General features: G+C 40.0%; 1 protein-coding gene across 2 annotated transcripts in view; it reads right to left on the bottom strand.

The window, feature by feature from the left end:
- LOC120957536 (zwei Ig domain protein zig-8-like) overlaps positions 1 to 19,229 on the bottom strand; it is a 316,504-nt gene that overhangs the window by 147,659 nt on the left and 149,616 nt on the right. The window contains exon 2 of one of the 2 annotated variants that reach the window (XM_049610621.1): positions 5,222 to 5,290. The exons of the other annotated variant lie outside the window; for it this stretch is intronic. Within the exon in view, the coding sequence (XP_049466578.1) occupies positions 5,222 to 5,288 (67 nt within the window). The 5' untranslated portion in view covers positions 5,289 to 5,290. The remainder of the gene's footprint in view (positions 1 to 5,221; positions 5,291 to 19,229) is intronic. 2 annotated transcript variants of the gene reach the window in all.

The following is a 19,229-nucleotide window of genomic DNA, read 5'->3' on the forward strand; positions in this document are numbered from 1 at the left end:
AATGAAAGGTTACACGATTAAACAAGAGCTGCGGTTGAAGTTCCGACATAGTATCAGAGGTCCTTGTCATTTTCTTGCCATTAAAATGCAGACATAAATAGTGGAAAATGCTTAGAACTATATGAGATTGCTATAATTAAGAAATTTTAAAACAGATTGCTTACATTCAGGCTCATAACTCCGCCCGAATTACTGATTCGAATAAAAATAAAATACATCATTTAAGTTTGTTGATTTACTTTGAAAGCTTCCTTATCATCTTGGTTATCAATTTACCGTGTTTACAGATTGCAAATGTGAAACAGATGTTGTACAGTAATGGTATTACGCTGGCATGCACACCAAACCATTGTTCAACTAAACCGAGCCCACCATGAGGTACAAAACCATAGACTAATATTCATACATTTTCAGTTCCACAAAAAAGGGTTCTCTCATACTGATTCTATTGTTGGGAAGCTTTCCGGCACATTCACGCGAAGCATCTTGCACTGCCGTGCATGCTTACGAGCCATTAAAAGCTACCTTCTACCTCTACTGGAACTGTTCAGCTTTATCATAAACAGACCCTTCTTGCCGTACTTGAACAAGAACAAAGCAGATAACAGATAAAAGGATTACAAATGGGACTCCATAAAGTACTGTCTCGACCTTAAATATCCTCCTTCGAACCCGCAAAGGCCTGTTATTCTGGCTTTCCGGCCAAAGGGACTCCGGTTCCGGCTAGCGTGTCGGTATTCCATCTCCGGTGATCCTTTCTGCTTGAAGGTTTCTTTCTTTTTTCGTTACATTGACTTCTTACACTCGCCTTATCTTACCGCAATATTTCGAGCGTGGGTCCACCAAACGAAAAACCCACGGTGCAGCCCGCATTCGACTCCGGAAAGGTCACTGCGAGGTGAAATATGTACGCACCATCCTTCCTAGAGCTGCTGTACGGCAGGATCCTACTCGGTGTATAAAAAGGGTCACAATTTCTTAGATTTTCTGACTGGTGCCGAGTTCATGAATATTCCTTGTGCCATTGTTGAACTGTTGAGGGTTTTTTGTCTGTTCTCAAATACACCGAATCGGATATCTCTGCACAATGTTCGTTAAAAACAAGACAAATGGTTTCACGATCGTGTACCGCACCGGAAAAAAGGGATAAAATAAGTAAGCTTTCTTTTTTTGCTGTTCTTTATAACCATCGGCATTCTCGCTTATACAGCATATCCTTCGCATGCATTAAATGTGCGTGTAATGTGTTTTATCTCATTAATGCACAATTTATAAGCTCTACAACAATGGGATTTATCCACTAGCATGAACCCCGACTTACTCTTTTTAATTTGATTGGAAAGGATGAGATAGAAAAATCTGTCCATAATTTCCACACATTCCAATGGTATTGCTGAAACTGCAAGAATAAACTACCTTTTTTATTAAATTACACACAAACACGCTTTCTTTCCGTTACCATTATTACTTTCAATCAGGAAACAATGCAACACGGAAATTAATTACAACTTTTCATCACTTCCATCATTGTCCCCAACCACAATATCAAACACCTCACGCATGTGCCCTTGAGAGCGTGTTTTTGAAATATCAATTTTAACACAACCGTATCACTTTACAAAAACGATACAAAAATGGAACGATGCAGAGAAAAAAACAGAACTGTCCAACTCTTCACAGAATGCACAACAAGCTCTTGTTCTACCAAACGTGCTACCATGAAGTAAGTGAATGTTCGTGTGCCTGAGCTTTGCTTCCTGCTGCAGGCATCAACTCTAGACTTAAGCGGAAGCGAAATGAACCATTATTATTTAAATTACATCATTTCGGCATGCTGCGTGTGTTCGACGATTGATATGATGGGCGTTCGTGGATGTGAATGCGTGTCGTTGGAAAGAGAAACGAGTCAATCGACTGGTGCGAATTACTGTATCCTCCTGACCTACACTCCCTCTGTACACAAACTGCTGTTGCCAAAAAATGCAAATCCATTCCGGCACAAACGGAACCAGCCAGCCCGGGCTGTCGTTAAGCGTAAATGGCTATTAATAAATCATTCCGAGGCGTTTCGCACGGAATGATAACGTCTTTTTTGTTTTTGCTTGCGTGTGTGAGAATTTCCGCCTGATTGCTTCATGCAGTCGTTTGGGTAATTTTAAGCTTTCGCTTTGTGAGTTTGTTTTTGTTTCCTTTTGCTTTTGCCGCCTGCTTTAGTGGATTTGGAACAAACAGAAATAAAATAATCCCCGAGCTTAGCGTAAAACCACCGTTCTGTTCGAGCGTTTCAAGACATTTGATGATGTTTTGACGTGTTTTCAATTTGTTTTTATGCTGCTTTTTGCGTTCATTTCACTTCCTCCAAAACTTGGACACATTTAGTTAAATGGAAAAATAATTTCAGTTTGTGCGAAACGCAGATTACAGTGAACGTTGAACAATCTTGTCCCACTTTCTTGTGCATGAGCAGAGTGGGCAGAAAAACGGAGCTTCAACACACACAAAAAATCACTCAACACTCGTCCACGCTAACGGTTGACAGTAAATGCTTCATCGTGGTGTTGCTGTTATGTGTGTATGTTTGCGATCAAATTCAATTTTGACGCCAGGCAGGCCGGATGGAAAACGCAAGCCTGTTCTGGTGGCCACCGGCACCGGCATGATGGGATTTTGCTGGTCGGTGCGATATTCTGACAGAGGGAAACGCATGGCAAGTGAGCGAACAAGGGTAGTGAAGCAAGGACAAGGGAGTTTTTATGCGTTTTTTTTTTGTGCAAACACCTTTTTGCTTTCTTATACTAGAACGAGAATAAAAGGAAAATATGCTTTGGAATTTGTAAAAGATACATGGAAGCCATATGCTTGAAGGGAAAACTATGAATCTAGTATTAGTGATTCTTTCTTGAAAGGGTATGTTTCTTCATTCCTGATAAATGATGACATTGTTTTAACACGTTGTAAACTTTGAAAAACAACGAAACAAGTTTTAATGATTCGTTGTAACTATATATTATCGTCATTTTTTATCCATGGAACAAGAGTATTCGCTTTCATCTCGCTGGACATACTAAGTTTTCATCAAATAATCGATACCGTATCGAGAAACCCTGGACTGCTGAAACAAACGACACTGTTCTATAGCTTTTCTCCTGGCCGAATCTCCACGAGAATCAAGGAAACAGGCATAACGAAAAACTAACCGAGCCGTTCTTGTGCTATATGCTCCTCCCAGAACATCAAAATCTGATTCCAACTATCGGGCGTTATCACTTCCTGTCAGTTTTGTGCATGCCAGTAGAAACAGCACAAAAAAACGTGGTCCTTCAATACGATAGCCATTTACCATTCTAGCTCTCTCGGCATGAAGCTTCTGCTTGTGTGTTTAAGACATTCGTTTCCCAAATCCTCTTTCGAAGGCAAGTTGATGTATGAGGAAGGGGTTTCGTGAAATTTTGTTCATTTGTTCCTGCATTGTTTGGAATGATCGATGCGAAGAGGTATGTCTGGATGAAGATTCAGTTTTAGATTGCTTATTTCAGTAAATATTTCCGTTGAGTTCCATATTTATTTTGCATTTGCAAAACGTCATTGGTGAGCGGATTTTAAAATGCTTTCAAGCCTTCGGGTTTTAAGAATCGGAATATGAATGCAAAAACAGCCAGCAGCTACAGCAAATGATACAATGGCGTTTTACAAAACTAACAATATAGCATTAAAACACATACGACAGTCCCTCACTTGGACTGACTCTGATGCAAAGCAAGCAAGGGTCCTGCGAGATAAAAACGGAACTCAATTTATATAATGAAACTTCCTGTTATCTGCACATTACCTTCCAACGGTCCATGCATTCTGAGATCTTTCTCCCGTCACTTTGGGTAATTATACTTGCAGACTTGGGAAATGAATAATTCCACAACACAAATAAAATGTATTCCAATCCCTCCAGACAACGGCTCACACCGGCACGCTAAGCAATGACCGTGGAAATGATGAAAAATCAACGCTTCTTGCAGCACTTCAACTGATGAGGCGGGACACTAAGCCAAATACGAAACATTGCAAACGTACTCACATACAAAAGCTCACAATAGCACAGCTAACCTTACTTAAATAAAAGAAAAGAACATAAAAAGGCTCAATTTTTTCAGCAGTAGGAGAGGTTGGGTTTTTGGTTCGTTCCCCCACTCGGTTGACCTGGCCTGATGGTAGCAAGCAGATTACAGTATTGCTTCATGCCTCGTTTCAATGCTTTGCTTATGCAATGGATCATATCCTCCGCGTTTGTTTTCCAATTTCCTTCGCCTTGATGATGCTTTCCGCGTCCTAAAGCATATACACGAGCAAACACAAGGCTATTTCTGCGTTGTTTCGATTTAAATTGTACAAAGATATGCCAATGATACGCTCCAAACGAGTTCTTGGGCGGGTGTATGTATGTGTGTTTGCCTTGTGTATTTTTTTGTTCGCGGTTGCTTCATTTCAATAGCTCGAGGGAAAGCGAATGCACCATCAGCCCAGTGTGGTCCCGAAACAGCGCCGGGAGCCGGCCGGTGTACTGAAGGGCAATCAGAGCTAATATATCAAAATGCGGCACATTCGGGTTGGGAAAGATCAACTGTGCCGTTAACGTGCTTTCTAACGATGGGATTGTGAAACAAAACGGCTGGAGAGAACAAAACACTAAGCCGTCTCTACTGAACAGTTTTTTTTGTTTCTTTGATATGTTTTATGTGTTGACGAATGAGTATTGAGCTTTTAAAAATACTTGTGTAAGTCTCATTGTGAGCCTATGAATGTGTGGCGAGGAAAATCAGTATAATGATGACTCGTTATTGTACTTTATGAACCCTTTACGTATATGATTCATCATACCATACTGAAGGTTTTGTAAAACGAATATTTAACTTGAACAAAAATTAAAAAAAAACTGAACATTATGCATCGCATAGAGCAAACATGTAAGATGCATTGAATAACTTTTCCCATCACAAAGAAGTAAAAAGGGTAAATTGTAATATTGCCTGCACAAGAGCGCTGCAGTTGCCACTTAAACAGCATGCCACAATCGAAATTTTTGTGTTAAATGTTTGTTAGATATTTTCCTACAAATTCATTAACAGATATCAAACGTATAATATCCCTTTTATCCATAGACTTTAAATAGCAATGGAATAAAGTATGATTGATATATTAATATATTGTTACTGTTTGTTTTACTTACCGTGGTTTAAATGAACGATGAAAAGGAAAAATATATTTATTCCATACTGAGAGCGCAGTGTGGCCATTACTGAAAAAAAGAGAATAAAGAATTTGGTTTGTCAATCATTTTTGGAGCTTGAAACGGTTTTAGTTATAAACAGTTTTTATGCTTATGAATGAATAATACCAAAACAATCCAGTACAACCAATGCACAATAGCAGCAAACAACAATTCTACTAATTGGATACGTTTAATAAAAATAAAAAAACAGAACAAACGACGAAGGCCTGAGCTGTTGTGAGTTTTCCTGCCAGTTTTTTGCCTCTTTACCATACATTTATTATCAGCAAACGTATAAAAATAGGTTGAAAACGACACTGAATGACAGCACATGTCTCCATCACCTCGGCAAAAACCTTTCCATCGAAGCCCGAGGCGCAACATTTGAATGATTTATTGCATCAGCATGTCCAACGGCTGGCACCGTGAATACAACACCGAGCGTCCTCTATTCCCTGCAATATACACATTTCGCTGATTGTGCAACTGGCTAATGTCACACGCACCTCGTGCAGCAGTCGCCCTCAGCAATTGTCAAGAGTGAAACAGCCACCAGGCGTCTCCATGTTTCGCGCGGGGAAATAGAATATCATGCATCATGCACACACGGGGTCGTATCGGTTGCACAGTGCCGTGGTGGGTTCTGGACAAAAAACCAAAACTAACTAGGTGATCATTTATGGTGAGCGTACCTTGTGAACCCAACCTCACAGCGGTCTATCGTTGCACCGTTTCCGGAAGCAATACTGCGATAGGATATATTCAAATTTTCATATTTACCCGATGCGTCGGTTATCGCGGCGCTAGGTACACTGTGTTAGTGCGAAAGTAAGCTTCCACGGTACTTTTTCTGTTTTTTTTATCTACTGCTAGTGTTGGTCATGCAGGTCATCCGGTACATGCCAGGGGTTGTTTGGAAGAAATGCACTAACTTCGGAGGCTTCGGCGGTTTGCGATCTAATGCAACCTGTCGCTTTTCATCGAATTTTACATTCACTCCGGAATCTCATTAGTGGTTGAAGGTTGACCTACATCCTTTACTCACACCCTCGTTTGAACTAACATTAAGGGTCACCGTTAGGAACCACAAATTTTCCCATCGCAGCAGCACCCGCGTGCTTGACGTTCTTTGGTTCATTTTACCAGGCCACGGTTACTGCATCACAGCAAATGGGAAAGATTTTTATAGCATGGTTTATAGAGTTTTTGGTTTGAATTAAATTAAAACATTACTATTCAAATTTTTATTTTGTTCTGTTGATTGAAAAATATTACTTTACTCTTTAAACGTCAGCAGACATCAAGCATGAAAGCCTACACGAAAATTTAACTAGTTATGTATAATAAAAAAAGCACCAGAATCCTATCTATGCAATTCGAAATGCTTTTATTTTCTGCGTTCGACTTATTTCGCTGGTAAATAAAATTATCCAAACTACTCAATTCAGTATCATGCCAAAGACATGCATTTTGAAAAATTCTACAAAAAATGCTTTTACCTTGAATAATTGATTTGAGCATGAGGACACGTTGACAAAGTGGCTGCAAATTGATTTGGGCCTTCTGTATGAGTCTACCACCTTCATTCATTCGTTCTTTCTTCTTGTTGCGGGTCATAGCAAGTATTCTGCCAAACATAGCAATTTTTGTGTATAGCCTAAGAGAGTTTGCTGACTTTGGTTTAGTAAGAGTTTTGCTAAATTTTATTTGCGAGAATAATAAAATAAATAAAAAATAATTCCCATGATCTTCTTTGTACATCGTTTTTGCTGCTCCATCTGCTGCTGTTTGACGTTATTCTTGCGTTTGACTGGATTTCTAGAAGCTGATAGATGAAAGAATCCTTTGATCTGCTCTTAAATATTGAAGCGAAGGAAAAAGGGGTGAAACCGCCGGTTCACTTGTTATTCTTCTACTTACAGTACTCAAAGTTGCAATATGTTTTGCTCGTTCGTTCGTATTCGTTGTTTGTTGCTTTCCCATAAGCAACGGTGCGCTTGAACGAGTGGAAAGGAGCAACTGAAAAAAGCTTGTGTTTCATTGTGTTCGTTCGCCTGTGTGTTGCTGATGCAGGATCAAATGGAAGGATGATTATCGTAGCCAGATGCACAGCACAATATGCTCTCGTCAAGAATCTCTACAGCACTGGTATGGACTGCCTCCAGGCTTAAAGCCAAGCCATCGCTTCTGCACAGCACGCACCGATCAAAGGGGAGCAGAAGCACTTTTTTTTTTGTGAAATGTGTTGAAGGCGGTTGTTCATTGAATTAAAAGAAGCGAAAACATAACTGGCATACACTATTTGGGCAGCATTATTGATCGTATGCTAATAGCAGCCATGCATGTACAAAGAGATGCGTGTCATCATCTGTGTTTATATATTTACTTCCACGGAGAACCAAACACTGCTTTCAAGCATTTTCATTCCAGCAAGGTTGTCACGCAAGTATGCTGCTGAAGTGGAGGAAAACTCCAGAGGCAAGTGATGGGGATGTTTCGAAAGCTACCAGGGCAGAACCAGCAATGGAATGTGACGATGGAATGTTAATTAGTTCTGCCGTATCACTAAGATTAACAAGGACTGTATTCGGTTCAATTGTCATGAATATTTGAAGCATATTGCCAAGGTACGGGAGTATATTTATGTCATCTATCAACACAAAACGCCTTGAAAAGTGTCATCTATTTATGTCATCTATTTGTGTCATCATTTCTTTCAAATTGTTGGGTGTAGTTGTACAAGGAAAGGTGGCAAGAAGGTTCAAAATTTCGTTTCTCAACACCTGCTAAACATTCGTCGCGTAAATTTGATACTGATACAAGCAATACTAAAGAAACAAAGTCGTTAAGATACAGTATGTTGTAGGTGAAACTTTGTTGCAGTAAATGAAGTATTATTCAGTTAACAGCTGATTCAATTCACATTACCTGGAAAATCAAAATGGTCAAAATTTAAATACTAGGATGAAAGCATTTCCTTGTTCAATTTTCCCAGGAATTCACTCTGGGGCGAACCTATTTCTTTACCGACTTAAGGTAAGTGACAGATTCTTCCCTTTTCGCTATTGATGTGAAACTCATCGACATCAGCTTTAGATATGAAAATGTAGTACTGAATCATGATTCGAAAGTCGATTCATTTCATTACGCTTGATTTGCCTATTTGGTATGATTGCAGTTCGAATGCTTTTATACCTTCCAGGAAGTGTTGGTCTTCCGAATCATACTTGAGGATTTCATTTGAATGTTGATAATTTGATAATAATAAATCTGCCTGGAATGAACAGCTTGAGTTATCATAGTAGAGTTTTGTGGACTGCGTTTATGTTCCAGGTATTTTCTCACGAGATAAGGGATTAAACAACAGCTTTTTCTAATTAGCAATTTTCAGCTTTGGAACATTACCTACATTTCCCAAACTATTGTTATCGCTTCCAGAGTAAATATATGGATGCATAATCTACACACCATTGTACCTACATTTTCTGACGTTTTCTGATGCTTGCGTATATTGTTACATAAAAGCTAATACATGAATGGGATTGAAAATTTTAATGTTAGCTCTGATCCGACAAATAGTTTTTAGAATATATTCACAATATTCAGTATCCAAAAAAAATAACTGCCATTATACCATTGCTCGATCCGGTCAACGCGATAAGGAAGCGGCATGATAAGGCAGCCTAGAATATCTTTCTTCAAAGATCAAAGAATCATATTCACTTACATATATTTCGTATAATATTTTTATCAGGGCTATTATTCCTACAAAACTATTGACATCTACTCCTTTCGGAGAATCAAAGAATGAAGCCATATTGCAGCTGAAAAAGCTAAAAAGGAATGATTTTTCGTACAATGCTCAAAGGTAAACATTATGCAAAAAAAGTTCCAACAAACTGAAAAGAACAACGTGTCATTCCCAAAATCCAATTTCCACAGAATGCTTCAACTGTAATTCAATGATGGGACATCTTCCAAGATACAGATAATCTTGTCTTGAATATGGTGTTTGGTACGGAACCCTACGTTGTGTTTTGTTTTTTTTTTTTTTTTTTTTTTTAAGATGTTCTTAATAAAGAATCGGTGGCTCTGAAAAGAGCCGATTGTGTGCTTTTTGTTGTACCAAGCTGGGTGGTTTTGCTTGAGGTTCTGTGCCACTTGTGTGTGCCAAGGAGTTGCTGTTGAGATGAGCGAAGCGTGTTGCTTGCTAGAGGAGTTTTGAATGACAAGAAGAGAATTTGGCTTTTGCCGCTTTATTTATAATGCATTTTTTAATGGTGTGCGTGATGACGAAACGATCGATGACCCGTCGAACAATTTGTAGCGATCCGCGAAAGTAGTGATGTGCTACAATCGGGACAATGGTAGTGATGTGCTACAATCGGGAACGAACATACCGGCCACCTTTTGGGAATAATTCCCAAAACTTAGTCCTCGTTGTGGCACTCTAAGGCACATATCTTGGAGACTGGTCTTTTCATGATTCCAGAAGCGGTCCGAAGGGTAGCTACTCGTGCCACAGCATCAGGTCCTAAATGCAATGATACAATGCGTGCCAAAGGCCACTTCAATGGAGGTAGTTGATCGTCTTTCATGATTACCAAGTCGCCTATGGAAAGTTTATGTTGTTTACGGCTGATGTTACGTTGATTATGCAATGATGTTAAATACTCCTTGGTCCATCTAAGCCAAAAGCTTTGAGATAACTTCTGTATCAATTGATAGTGGGATAGTCGGTTAGTTGGTATATGCTGTAAATCGGATTCAGGCAATGCCTGGGGATCTCTGAGTAATAAAAAGTGTGCTGGTGTTAAAGGTGATAAATCATTTGGATCTTGTGAGAGTGGTAATAGTGGTCTTGAATTCATACATCCTTCAATTTTTGTTAATAGAGTACACATGGATTCGTATGAAAGTTGAGCTGTGCCAAGCTGCCGAACTAGATGAGTTTTTGCTACCTTAACTGCGGCTTCCCAAAGTCCACCGAAATTAGGAGCGCGTGGTGGTATTAGATGCCAATGAATGTTTTCGTTAGACAAGTGATTAGTTATTTTATTATTATCTTTATGAAGGAATTGATAAATTTCATGTAATGCATTCTTTGCACCAATAAAATTGGTACCATTATCTGAGAATATGTTTTTCGGTTTTCCTCGTCGTGATACGAATCGATCCAAGGCCATCAAAAAGGTGGTGGTACTCAAGTCACCTGCGAGTTCTAAATGTACAGCCTTGGTGCTCATACAAACAAATACGCATACATATGCTTTTGGAGATGCAGCCTTGCGATGAGATGGACGCAAATAAAGTGGACCACAATAATCCACACCAACGCAGGAGAAAACTTCATTTATTGTTACACGTGATATTGGTAATTGACCAATAGGTTGGATTATTGGGGTGGGATTAGCTCTTACACAATTAAAACAAGTTCGAGTTACACTTCTAACGGCTCTCATACCGTTCAATGGCCACATTTCTTCACGAATAGATGATAATGTCATGCTCACTCCGCCGTGCATCGTTTTCAGATGATGATCCATGATTAGAAGGCGAGTGAAAGGATGGAAAGCTGGCATGAGGATGGGATGCTTAGCATCGTGGCTCAGATCAGAATGGCGCAACCGGCCACCAACGCGTATTAATCCATCGTTGCCAATAAATGGATTAAGAAGTCGAATAGAAGAAACCTTAGCTAACCCTTCATTTCTTTTTAAGGCTTGTAGTTCAACAGAAAATTCAGTAGCTTGTACCATTTTGCATAGGGCTCGTTTAGCATGTTGTATCTCCTTTACCAGTAGAACATTTAGCGATATTCTTTTATTTGATTTGCGAGTGTTGTTGATGAATCGCAAACAGAAACCAATAATACGAAGTAATGGTTGTAGTGTAGAAAAACGTTGAAATATTGGATTTATTTCAGTCATTTGAGTTGTTAGGACAGATACCTTTCGTTCGTCCTCTACGGTGATGTTGTTATCCGGGGTTTGCAAGGGCCAAGAGTCTTTGGGTTCACGAAGCCAGGAGGGACCATGCCGCCATAGATCACTACTGAGGAATTCATTCACCGCCACTCCTCTAGATATCATATCAGCTGGGTTTTCCTTGCCAGAAACATGTTGCCATTGGAAGCCATGAGTTAGTTCTTGTATTTCAGCTACTCGATTAGCTACGAAAGTTTTCCAAGTTCTAGGAGTAGCTTTTAGCCAACCAAGAGTAACAGTAGAGTCTGACCAGAAATAGCATGTGTCAAGTGGAATATTTAATGCATGTCGTACCTTTTGGAATAGTCTAGCGCCAAGTAATGCAGCAGATAATTCCAATCGTGGAATAGTTAAAGGTTTCAATGGAGCAACTCGCGATTTTGAAGTTAGTAAATTTACGCGTGCGGAACCGTGTTTGTCTTCTGTGCGTACATACACACACGCACCGTAAGCACTTTCAGAAGCGTCGGAAAAACAATGGATTTCAATTTGTTCATAGTGTGGTTGAAAAGCAAAACGGTCAATTCGAAAGTTAGTAAGTGTAGGGATTTGCTCGAGAAATTCTGCCCATGAATTTTGTAATGATGGGGAAATTGTTGAATCCCAATCCAAGTTCAATAGCCACAATTGTTGCATTAATATTTTAGCTCGTATAGTTATAGGGGTAATCAATCCAAGTGGATCATATAGTTGTGCTATGGTTGATAGAACCTTTCGTTTGGTATAAGGGCTCTTGATTATATTAATGTTTATGTTGATACGAAATTTGTCTGACATAGGCTCCCAGCATATGCCCAAGGTTTTGATACTTTCATCTGGATCAAAATTGACGGAAGAATGGGTGGCAACAAGTTCAGGTGGTAGGTCAGCTAATACTGCTGGAGCGTTGGAACACCATTTGCGAAGGAGAAAGCCACCCTTCTGTAGCAAAGCATTCAGCTGATTGCGTAGTTCAATTGTTTCTGGGATGTTATTTGCTCCTGCTAGCAAATCATCTACGTATACGTTTTCTTTAATCACGGAACGAGCTTTAAGATACTTATCACCTTCGTCATTGGCAAGTTGAATTAGAGTACGCGTTGCCAAGAAGGCTGAAGGAGCTAGGCCGTAGGTTACGGTTCCTAACTCATAAGTTCGAATGGGCTGAGAGTTGTCAAATCTCCACAAAATTCTCTGTAGGTGTCGATCAGTTGGATTCATAGTAACCTGCCGATACATCTTTTCGATGTCAGCTATGAGTGCTATTTCATATTTTCGAAATCTGATAATTAATGTCAATAATTCTTCCTGTACCACCGGCCCAACTAGTAAGGCATCGTTCAGTGATTTACCGGTACTGGTTTTGGCAGAGCCGTCAAACACAACTCTGACCTTGGTGGTAGAGCTAGAATCCTTCAGCACAGGATGGTGGGGAAGATAAAATGCTCCTGAACAATCTTCCCGTTCTCTTGGGACTAGAGTCATGTGCCCCAAAGTTATATATTCATGTATAAACTTGTGATATTGAGCCTTGAGATGTGTATCGCTTTCTAATCTTTTTTCAAGTAGTTGAAATCTGCGCATAGCTGTGTTTTTAGAATCACCAAGCATTTGAGTGATATCAGGATGTTTTGGCATTTCAACTATATATCGACCATTGTGGTCGCGGGAGACTGTTTCTTTGAAATGGTTTTCGCATTCTCTTTCGTTGGGACTATAACTTGAATTGTGAAGTTCGTCTATCTTCCAAAATCGTTCTATTTGTTCTTCAATGGTGGGATGCATGGTTACTACGTGACATGTAACTTCGTTTTGATTTTTGGATGGAATGTTGCCGGTCATAATCCATCCAAACACAGTTTCAACAAGTTGGTTGTTGTTTGGTAATTTTTGTCTTCCTGGACCTAGCAATGAATAAAAATGTCCTGCCCCAATGATCATGTCAATGCGCCCTGGTGTGCTGAAGTGAGGATCAGCAAGTTGATATGAAGCAGGTACATTCCAAAAATGAGCTGGTACTGGTGTAATTGGTGTGTCACTAGCAACCTTTTTCAAAACTAGAAAGTTCATTGTTGTTGCGAAATTATTTATTCGCGATTGTACTTCCGCTTGTATTTGATACCTTGCGCTTGTTTTTGTACCATCAACTCCGACAATGGAAACATTAACATTTTTTCGAGTTAAATGTAACTGCTGACACAATCTTTCACTAATTGCGTTTGGCTGTGAACCATTGTCCAATAAGGCTCGTGCAAAATGTTTTTGGCCATATTTGTCGACCACTTGTAGCAGTACAGTTGCGAGAAGCACGTTTTGGGGACTGTGCTCAGAACTGATTGTATGCAAAGTTGCCATGATATTTGATTCAGATGTGGTGCTTTCTGATTCAGGGTTATTATTTGTTTGCGTTTCATAGTGTAAAATAGAATGATGCTTCCTTTTACAAATTCGGCAAGAGTACTTAGAAGGGCATTGTTGAAAGAAATGTCCACTTCTCAAGCAATTGATACAGAGTTTGTTTTGTGATACAAACGCTTGACGCGCCTTACATGGCATAGCGATGAAGGATTGACACTGATGTAACGTGTGACCATCTTTTTTGCATGCAGGACAAGTGTGTGTGTTGTCCTGTTTCACACTAATTGTGTTAGTGCTCATTTTCTTGGAAAATTTATGGTTAGGTATACCCATTTTCGAATGAGATGTGGTTGGGCGATTGCCTGTCTGCAACGCTAATGCTTCAATTGTTTGAGCTCTTTTCAACAAGAAGTTTGTCATATTTGGATGAGTTGGCTGGATGTCTTGGGAATTGTGTTCTTCCCATGCTTGTAATGTTGCTTTATCCAATTTGGTAGCAAGAAGTTCCACATAAATTGTGCTGTTGTCAGGAATGCTCTCCTCTAATTGTTTTAAGATATCGATGTGTAGCTGAAATTGGTTAGCCAATTGTCGCAAGTCTGGGGCGTGACTATTGGTTAGCTTTGGAAGCTCGAACAATGCACGTGTGTGCATTTTACGAAGATGTACTTTATTGGAATATCGATTCAAAAGAGCTTTCCAAGCCACCTGATAGTTTTCTGCTGTTATAGGAATTGGTTGTATTATTCCGGCAGCTTCCCCTTTGAGGGACGCACGCAAGTAATGAAATTTTTGGATGTTGGAAATTTCTTCAGAATTATGAACAAGTGAAACAAAGGTGTCATAAAAGGATAGCCACTCTGTGAGCTCACCACAAAATTCAGGTAATGAAATGATAGGTAGTTTAACACTTACGTTTGCTGGGCGGGTAACCTCTTCTTTTACCTGATCTGTTGTTTCCGGAATGTAGCTTGTTAACGCGGCCTTTGTTTCGAAGTAAAGCTCCTCTGCTTGTGACAATAACGCTTCGTTTTCGCTGGTAGCATTCTCGGAATCGTCCCATTCCTCGCAGTCTTCCTGCACCATTTGGAAACATTCCCAAATTTTCGACAACCGATCAAGTCGGTCGGGTATTTGCTGTTGTTGTTGAGGAGTATAGTCTTTTGCAAACTGCGCAAGCCGCTGCATAGACACAATGAGGCTTTGCCGTTTGGCTTGCCTTGACTTAAGCTTGTCTGCTTTTGTCATTTTTAATGTTCACTGAGCAAACACGGTTGCTTGAGAGAAAAAAAAATCACTTTACTTTGTTAGCACAACGCGCACTGCACGGTTAGTAAGAATTGTTGAAAACACAGGCTTTGATGCGAAGTTTCGTAGAATTGTATGCGATGCAAATGGCATGCACTAAACAATGTGCCTTGAACACCCAGGTTGTGAGGCACCTTTTGTACTCGGAGGAGGTACACAAAATTTTGCGAAATGCACAGACAATTATTGATTGTCTTGCGAAGAATATGCGCCGCGAGATAGCGCACCAAGGATAATGCGCATGGATCACACGAATTGTGAAGCGCCTTTTGTACACTGAGTGGTACACAATTATTCGCGAGCGCACACATACACACTATGTGTCGCTTTGAGAAGCGCTACGCGCCGCGAATAATCTTGAGAATAACGCGCACAGATCACACACTTTGTGGTACGCGTTTTGTACCGTGGGTGGTACACGAGTATTCGCGAGCGCACACATACACACTATGTGCCGTTTGTGAAACGCTACGCGCCGCGAATGAACTTAAACGACCGCGAATGAAACAAACCGGTGTACAACTTTACACTTGGAACACACACGGTGGCCACAGAACGCACACAATTTTTTAGGATATCTAATCCTGGTTTCGGCACCAAAATGTTTGGTACGGAACCCTACGTTGTGTTTTGTTTTTTTTTTTTTTTTTTTTTAAGATGTTCTTAATAAAGAATCGGTGGCTCTGAAAAGAGCCGATTGTGTGCTTTTTGTTGTACCAAGCTGGGTGGTTTTGCTTGAGGTTCTGTGCCACTTGTGTGTGCCAAGGAGTTGCTGTTGAGATGAGCGAAGCGTGTTGCTTGCTAGAGGAGTTTTGAATGACAAGAAGAGAATTTGGCTTTTGCCGCTTTATTTATAATGCATTTTTTAATGGTGTGCGTGATGACGAAACGATCGATGACCCGTCGAACAATTTGTAGCGATCCGCGAAAGTAGTGATGTGCTACAATCGGGACAATGGTAGTGATGTGCTACAATCGGGAACGAACATATGGATTTAACTGTTTCCACATCTTCCTGCGTCTGTGATGGTGATATGAAAATACACCGGTACAATATTGACACTTGAAATGTAGCTTAGATAAATCGAATCCTTTACTTTGTGTTTGAGATCGACGGAATTTAGTAGACTGCTCTTACAGCGATTGCCTACGCTGCGTATGGGAATGATTGAAGGTGTTTGTCTGAATGTTTTCGCTTTTGTAAATACAAGAGTTATGTAGTCAATTTTCCACATGAATAAAAGGCAATCGTAGGTGTCTTGAATGTAAGCATTTGAACCGCAGTGCAGAGAGGTGTCAAAGGAGTTTTGCAATCGTCGCTCTTTCGTCACAGCAATCACTTTCTTCAAAGCAACGTACGTTTAACGCGGTATTTCTCTTGAACCTATCACCTCAAAGACCCAATCATGACGCTCAACGTTCACAATCTCTTTGCATGAACCTACAGATATGCTCGATAAGCCGCAGGATTGGATCGCGAAGAGCTGAGAACAGACGATGTTCAATCATGCAAAATCACATTTTACCCACCAGCTCGGCAGCACAAAACCCTTTTCACTCGGTGTGGTACTAACCAGTGCGTGATCATAAATTTCACCCCCATTGCGAGAGCACTTAGATAAATGACCTCCGACAGCAGCGAAGGATGGCACCATAAACCACCCGCCGATAGGCTCCAATCGTTACGGGGTGATAGTGTAACGCGTACCGGTGAAGGTCACTGTCAAATCGCTTTGCTCGCTTCACACAGCCTCCACCGATTGAATGACCATCCGCGGGATACGCTACCGTTGTAAGTACTCGTAGACTGTTTGTCCCGATACTCTCGAACATGATTTATGTACCGTTGGAAATGACAAAGTTATGTGCCGGCCGACGCTACTTTATCACCAACAATATTGATCAACGTAATGACGCACAACAGGAAACGCCGTCACCATGAAAGTTGAGCTTGAAGTGAGTGATTACGAATGGAAAGGTTGAACGAACGAACAAAGCAAATAGAGGGAAGAAAAACGTTCCAGCAGCGTCAGCCGTGAGTACAGAGAATACTGGGAAGTTTGTTTGCTATGTTTCAGTGATGGTGAAAGTCTATTGCAAAGAATATTACGCTCAAAGCCGTTCCAAGCCGCCGCCATTGCAATGGTGGCATGTCTCGTCTATAGATATCTCGCAACTTTGACTTTTTGAAAGACACACAGACATAAACACAAACCACCAAGGACAAAACACACTGTCTGATAAGTTTTCCAACCGTGAAAAGAGTTGCTGTTTGCGCACTGGGCTTGTTTGACCAATCTGAACACTTCACTTCAAGTTGAGCTTAAAGTAAGCTTATATATGAGTTTTTTACTCTTTACTCAAGAGTCTTGAAGATGGATTTTTAAAGGTAATAATAGATTACACTGCTCATTATGCTCATCAAATGCTCTGAACTTAGATTTGTTAAACATTGACAAGTTTACATTTCCTTATAAAGCCTGTACAAGATAATAAAAATGATAATAGTAAAAACATTACCAGTTAAAAAAAATCAACTTTTCTTTTATGGGACTTCTTCTTTCGATGATAGAAAAACGATATAAACCTTTTTGCGTGTCTCGTAAAGCAATACCAACCAAGCAATATATCAGATTCTGCATACTTATATTTATCTACATGTATATCAAACTTCCCGTAAAAGTTGCTCCGGTACTGGGAAGGCCGTCCGTTTTACGGTAGCTCATACATTCAAAGCTTATTGCAACAGAATTCATGTTTCATGGTTCGCCTAACATTCGGTTTTCGGACCCTCGAACACAGTCGAACGTCTGGCTCGGACTTTCACTAACCTACGTCGTCCAGGGTGATATGAGAAAAAGAGGCTCGGAAATGAATTATCTCTTTCCAGTGAACAATTAATTTACTTTATGCGGTCATAAAACTGCATACAGCGCCACACACTGGAGCAACCAATAAGTCTTTCAACCCCGTAACGTAATGTGTAAGCTATCTGTCAGAAGGGAAAGCATGAGTTTGTGCTCGTGTATGGTTTGAGAACAGATTTTGGTGCGCACAAGAAAGAGCCAGCCGAAAATTATTCTTATTGGTTCATGATATCATTGAGCAGTACCTTCACATAAACCAGGTACGGTGTTTCTGGGAAGTAGCAATTTTTAGCCCCTTTTCCGAGAATATTGTTCACCCGCTTTGACCTTTTTTTCCCAAACCAAATTCGATACTTTACTCACCCATTTGGCCTATATCATGCAAAAAGCATCGTAGGTGCTAGCATGAAAATAAAATTCCCAATAACACACACACATACACGTGCTCCTCATGCAAGATTCGCGCAGAAAACGCGTCCATCATCCACGAGAGCAAGAGCACAAAGCTACACACACTCCAGTCCTGCGGTTAAGTCAGTTTGGAACTAGAAGTTGGGAAGAAGCGATTCAGCTACAAATTAGCTTTAATGAATTTTACCCGACTCTCGTTGCATAATTTACCATTCACCCAGCACACGATTGTTAACATGCAGACCACTAAGAAAAGTAGAAGGAAACGATAGAAACGAGAAACACCAACGTTCCTAAGTTTGATGGGTTCAATCCCCAAATAGACCGCGCCGCTATACGTAGGACTGACTATCCTGCTATGGGGGGGGGGGGTTAAGAGATCTTAACTAAAAATCTAAAATGTTAACCGATTTTAATTCAAACTATCCTTTTGAATTCCATAAACGATTGTGGCAATATTTGCGTGATCTGCGATGTAATGAATCAATTGAATCGAAACAGTTAAATTACATTCATTTTGCATTTTACTTTAGCATCTACAATGCTCATGTTAATGTACGCACTTTTTAACACCCTTTCTGATCATCTCTACAATATAGTTTTGTTGTTTGCTTGAATTTCATCATGATACGATGCTTGTAACATTGTAGGAGAAATTAAATACTTAATGTGAGCGTTACAATAAAAATTCACAAACAGAGATAGAGCACATTTGCTCGTTTTGAACACAATATTCGAAGATGTCCACCCATCTGTGTTGGTACATTTGGTTTGCGATAAGCCATTCCACATCTGCGACTTTAGTTCAAATGCAAATCAAATTGATAGCTCACAGCAACATTGAAACCATTTTCGACACTCGGGATATTCTAATCCTGATTCTAATCAATGTTTCTCTGATAAGTCTATTCAATGTAAACAATACTACACACCACAAGCTATCACATGCTCCAATGAGCATCATTTGCAGCAGTGTCAATATTATTTAACGATAACAAAAGTAGAACAGGCTGTTTGTTGAAATTATGTCCATTCGGCGCAAACCCCATCTAGACA

Source organism: Anopheles coluzzii, chromosome 3 (genome assembly GCF_943734685.1).
Source record: "Anopheles coluzzii chromosome 3, AcolN3, whole genome shotgun sequence".
In the NCBI taxonomy this organism is placed as follows: Eukaryota; Metazoa; Arthropoda; class Insecta; order Diptera; family Culicidae; genus Anopheles; species Anopheles coluzzii.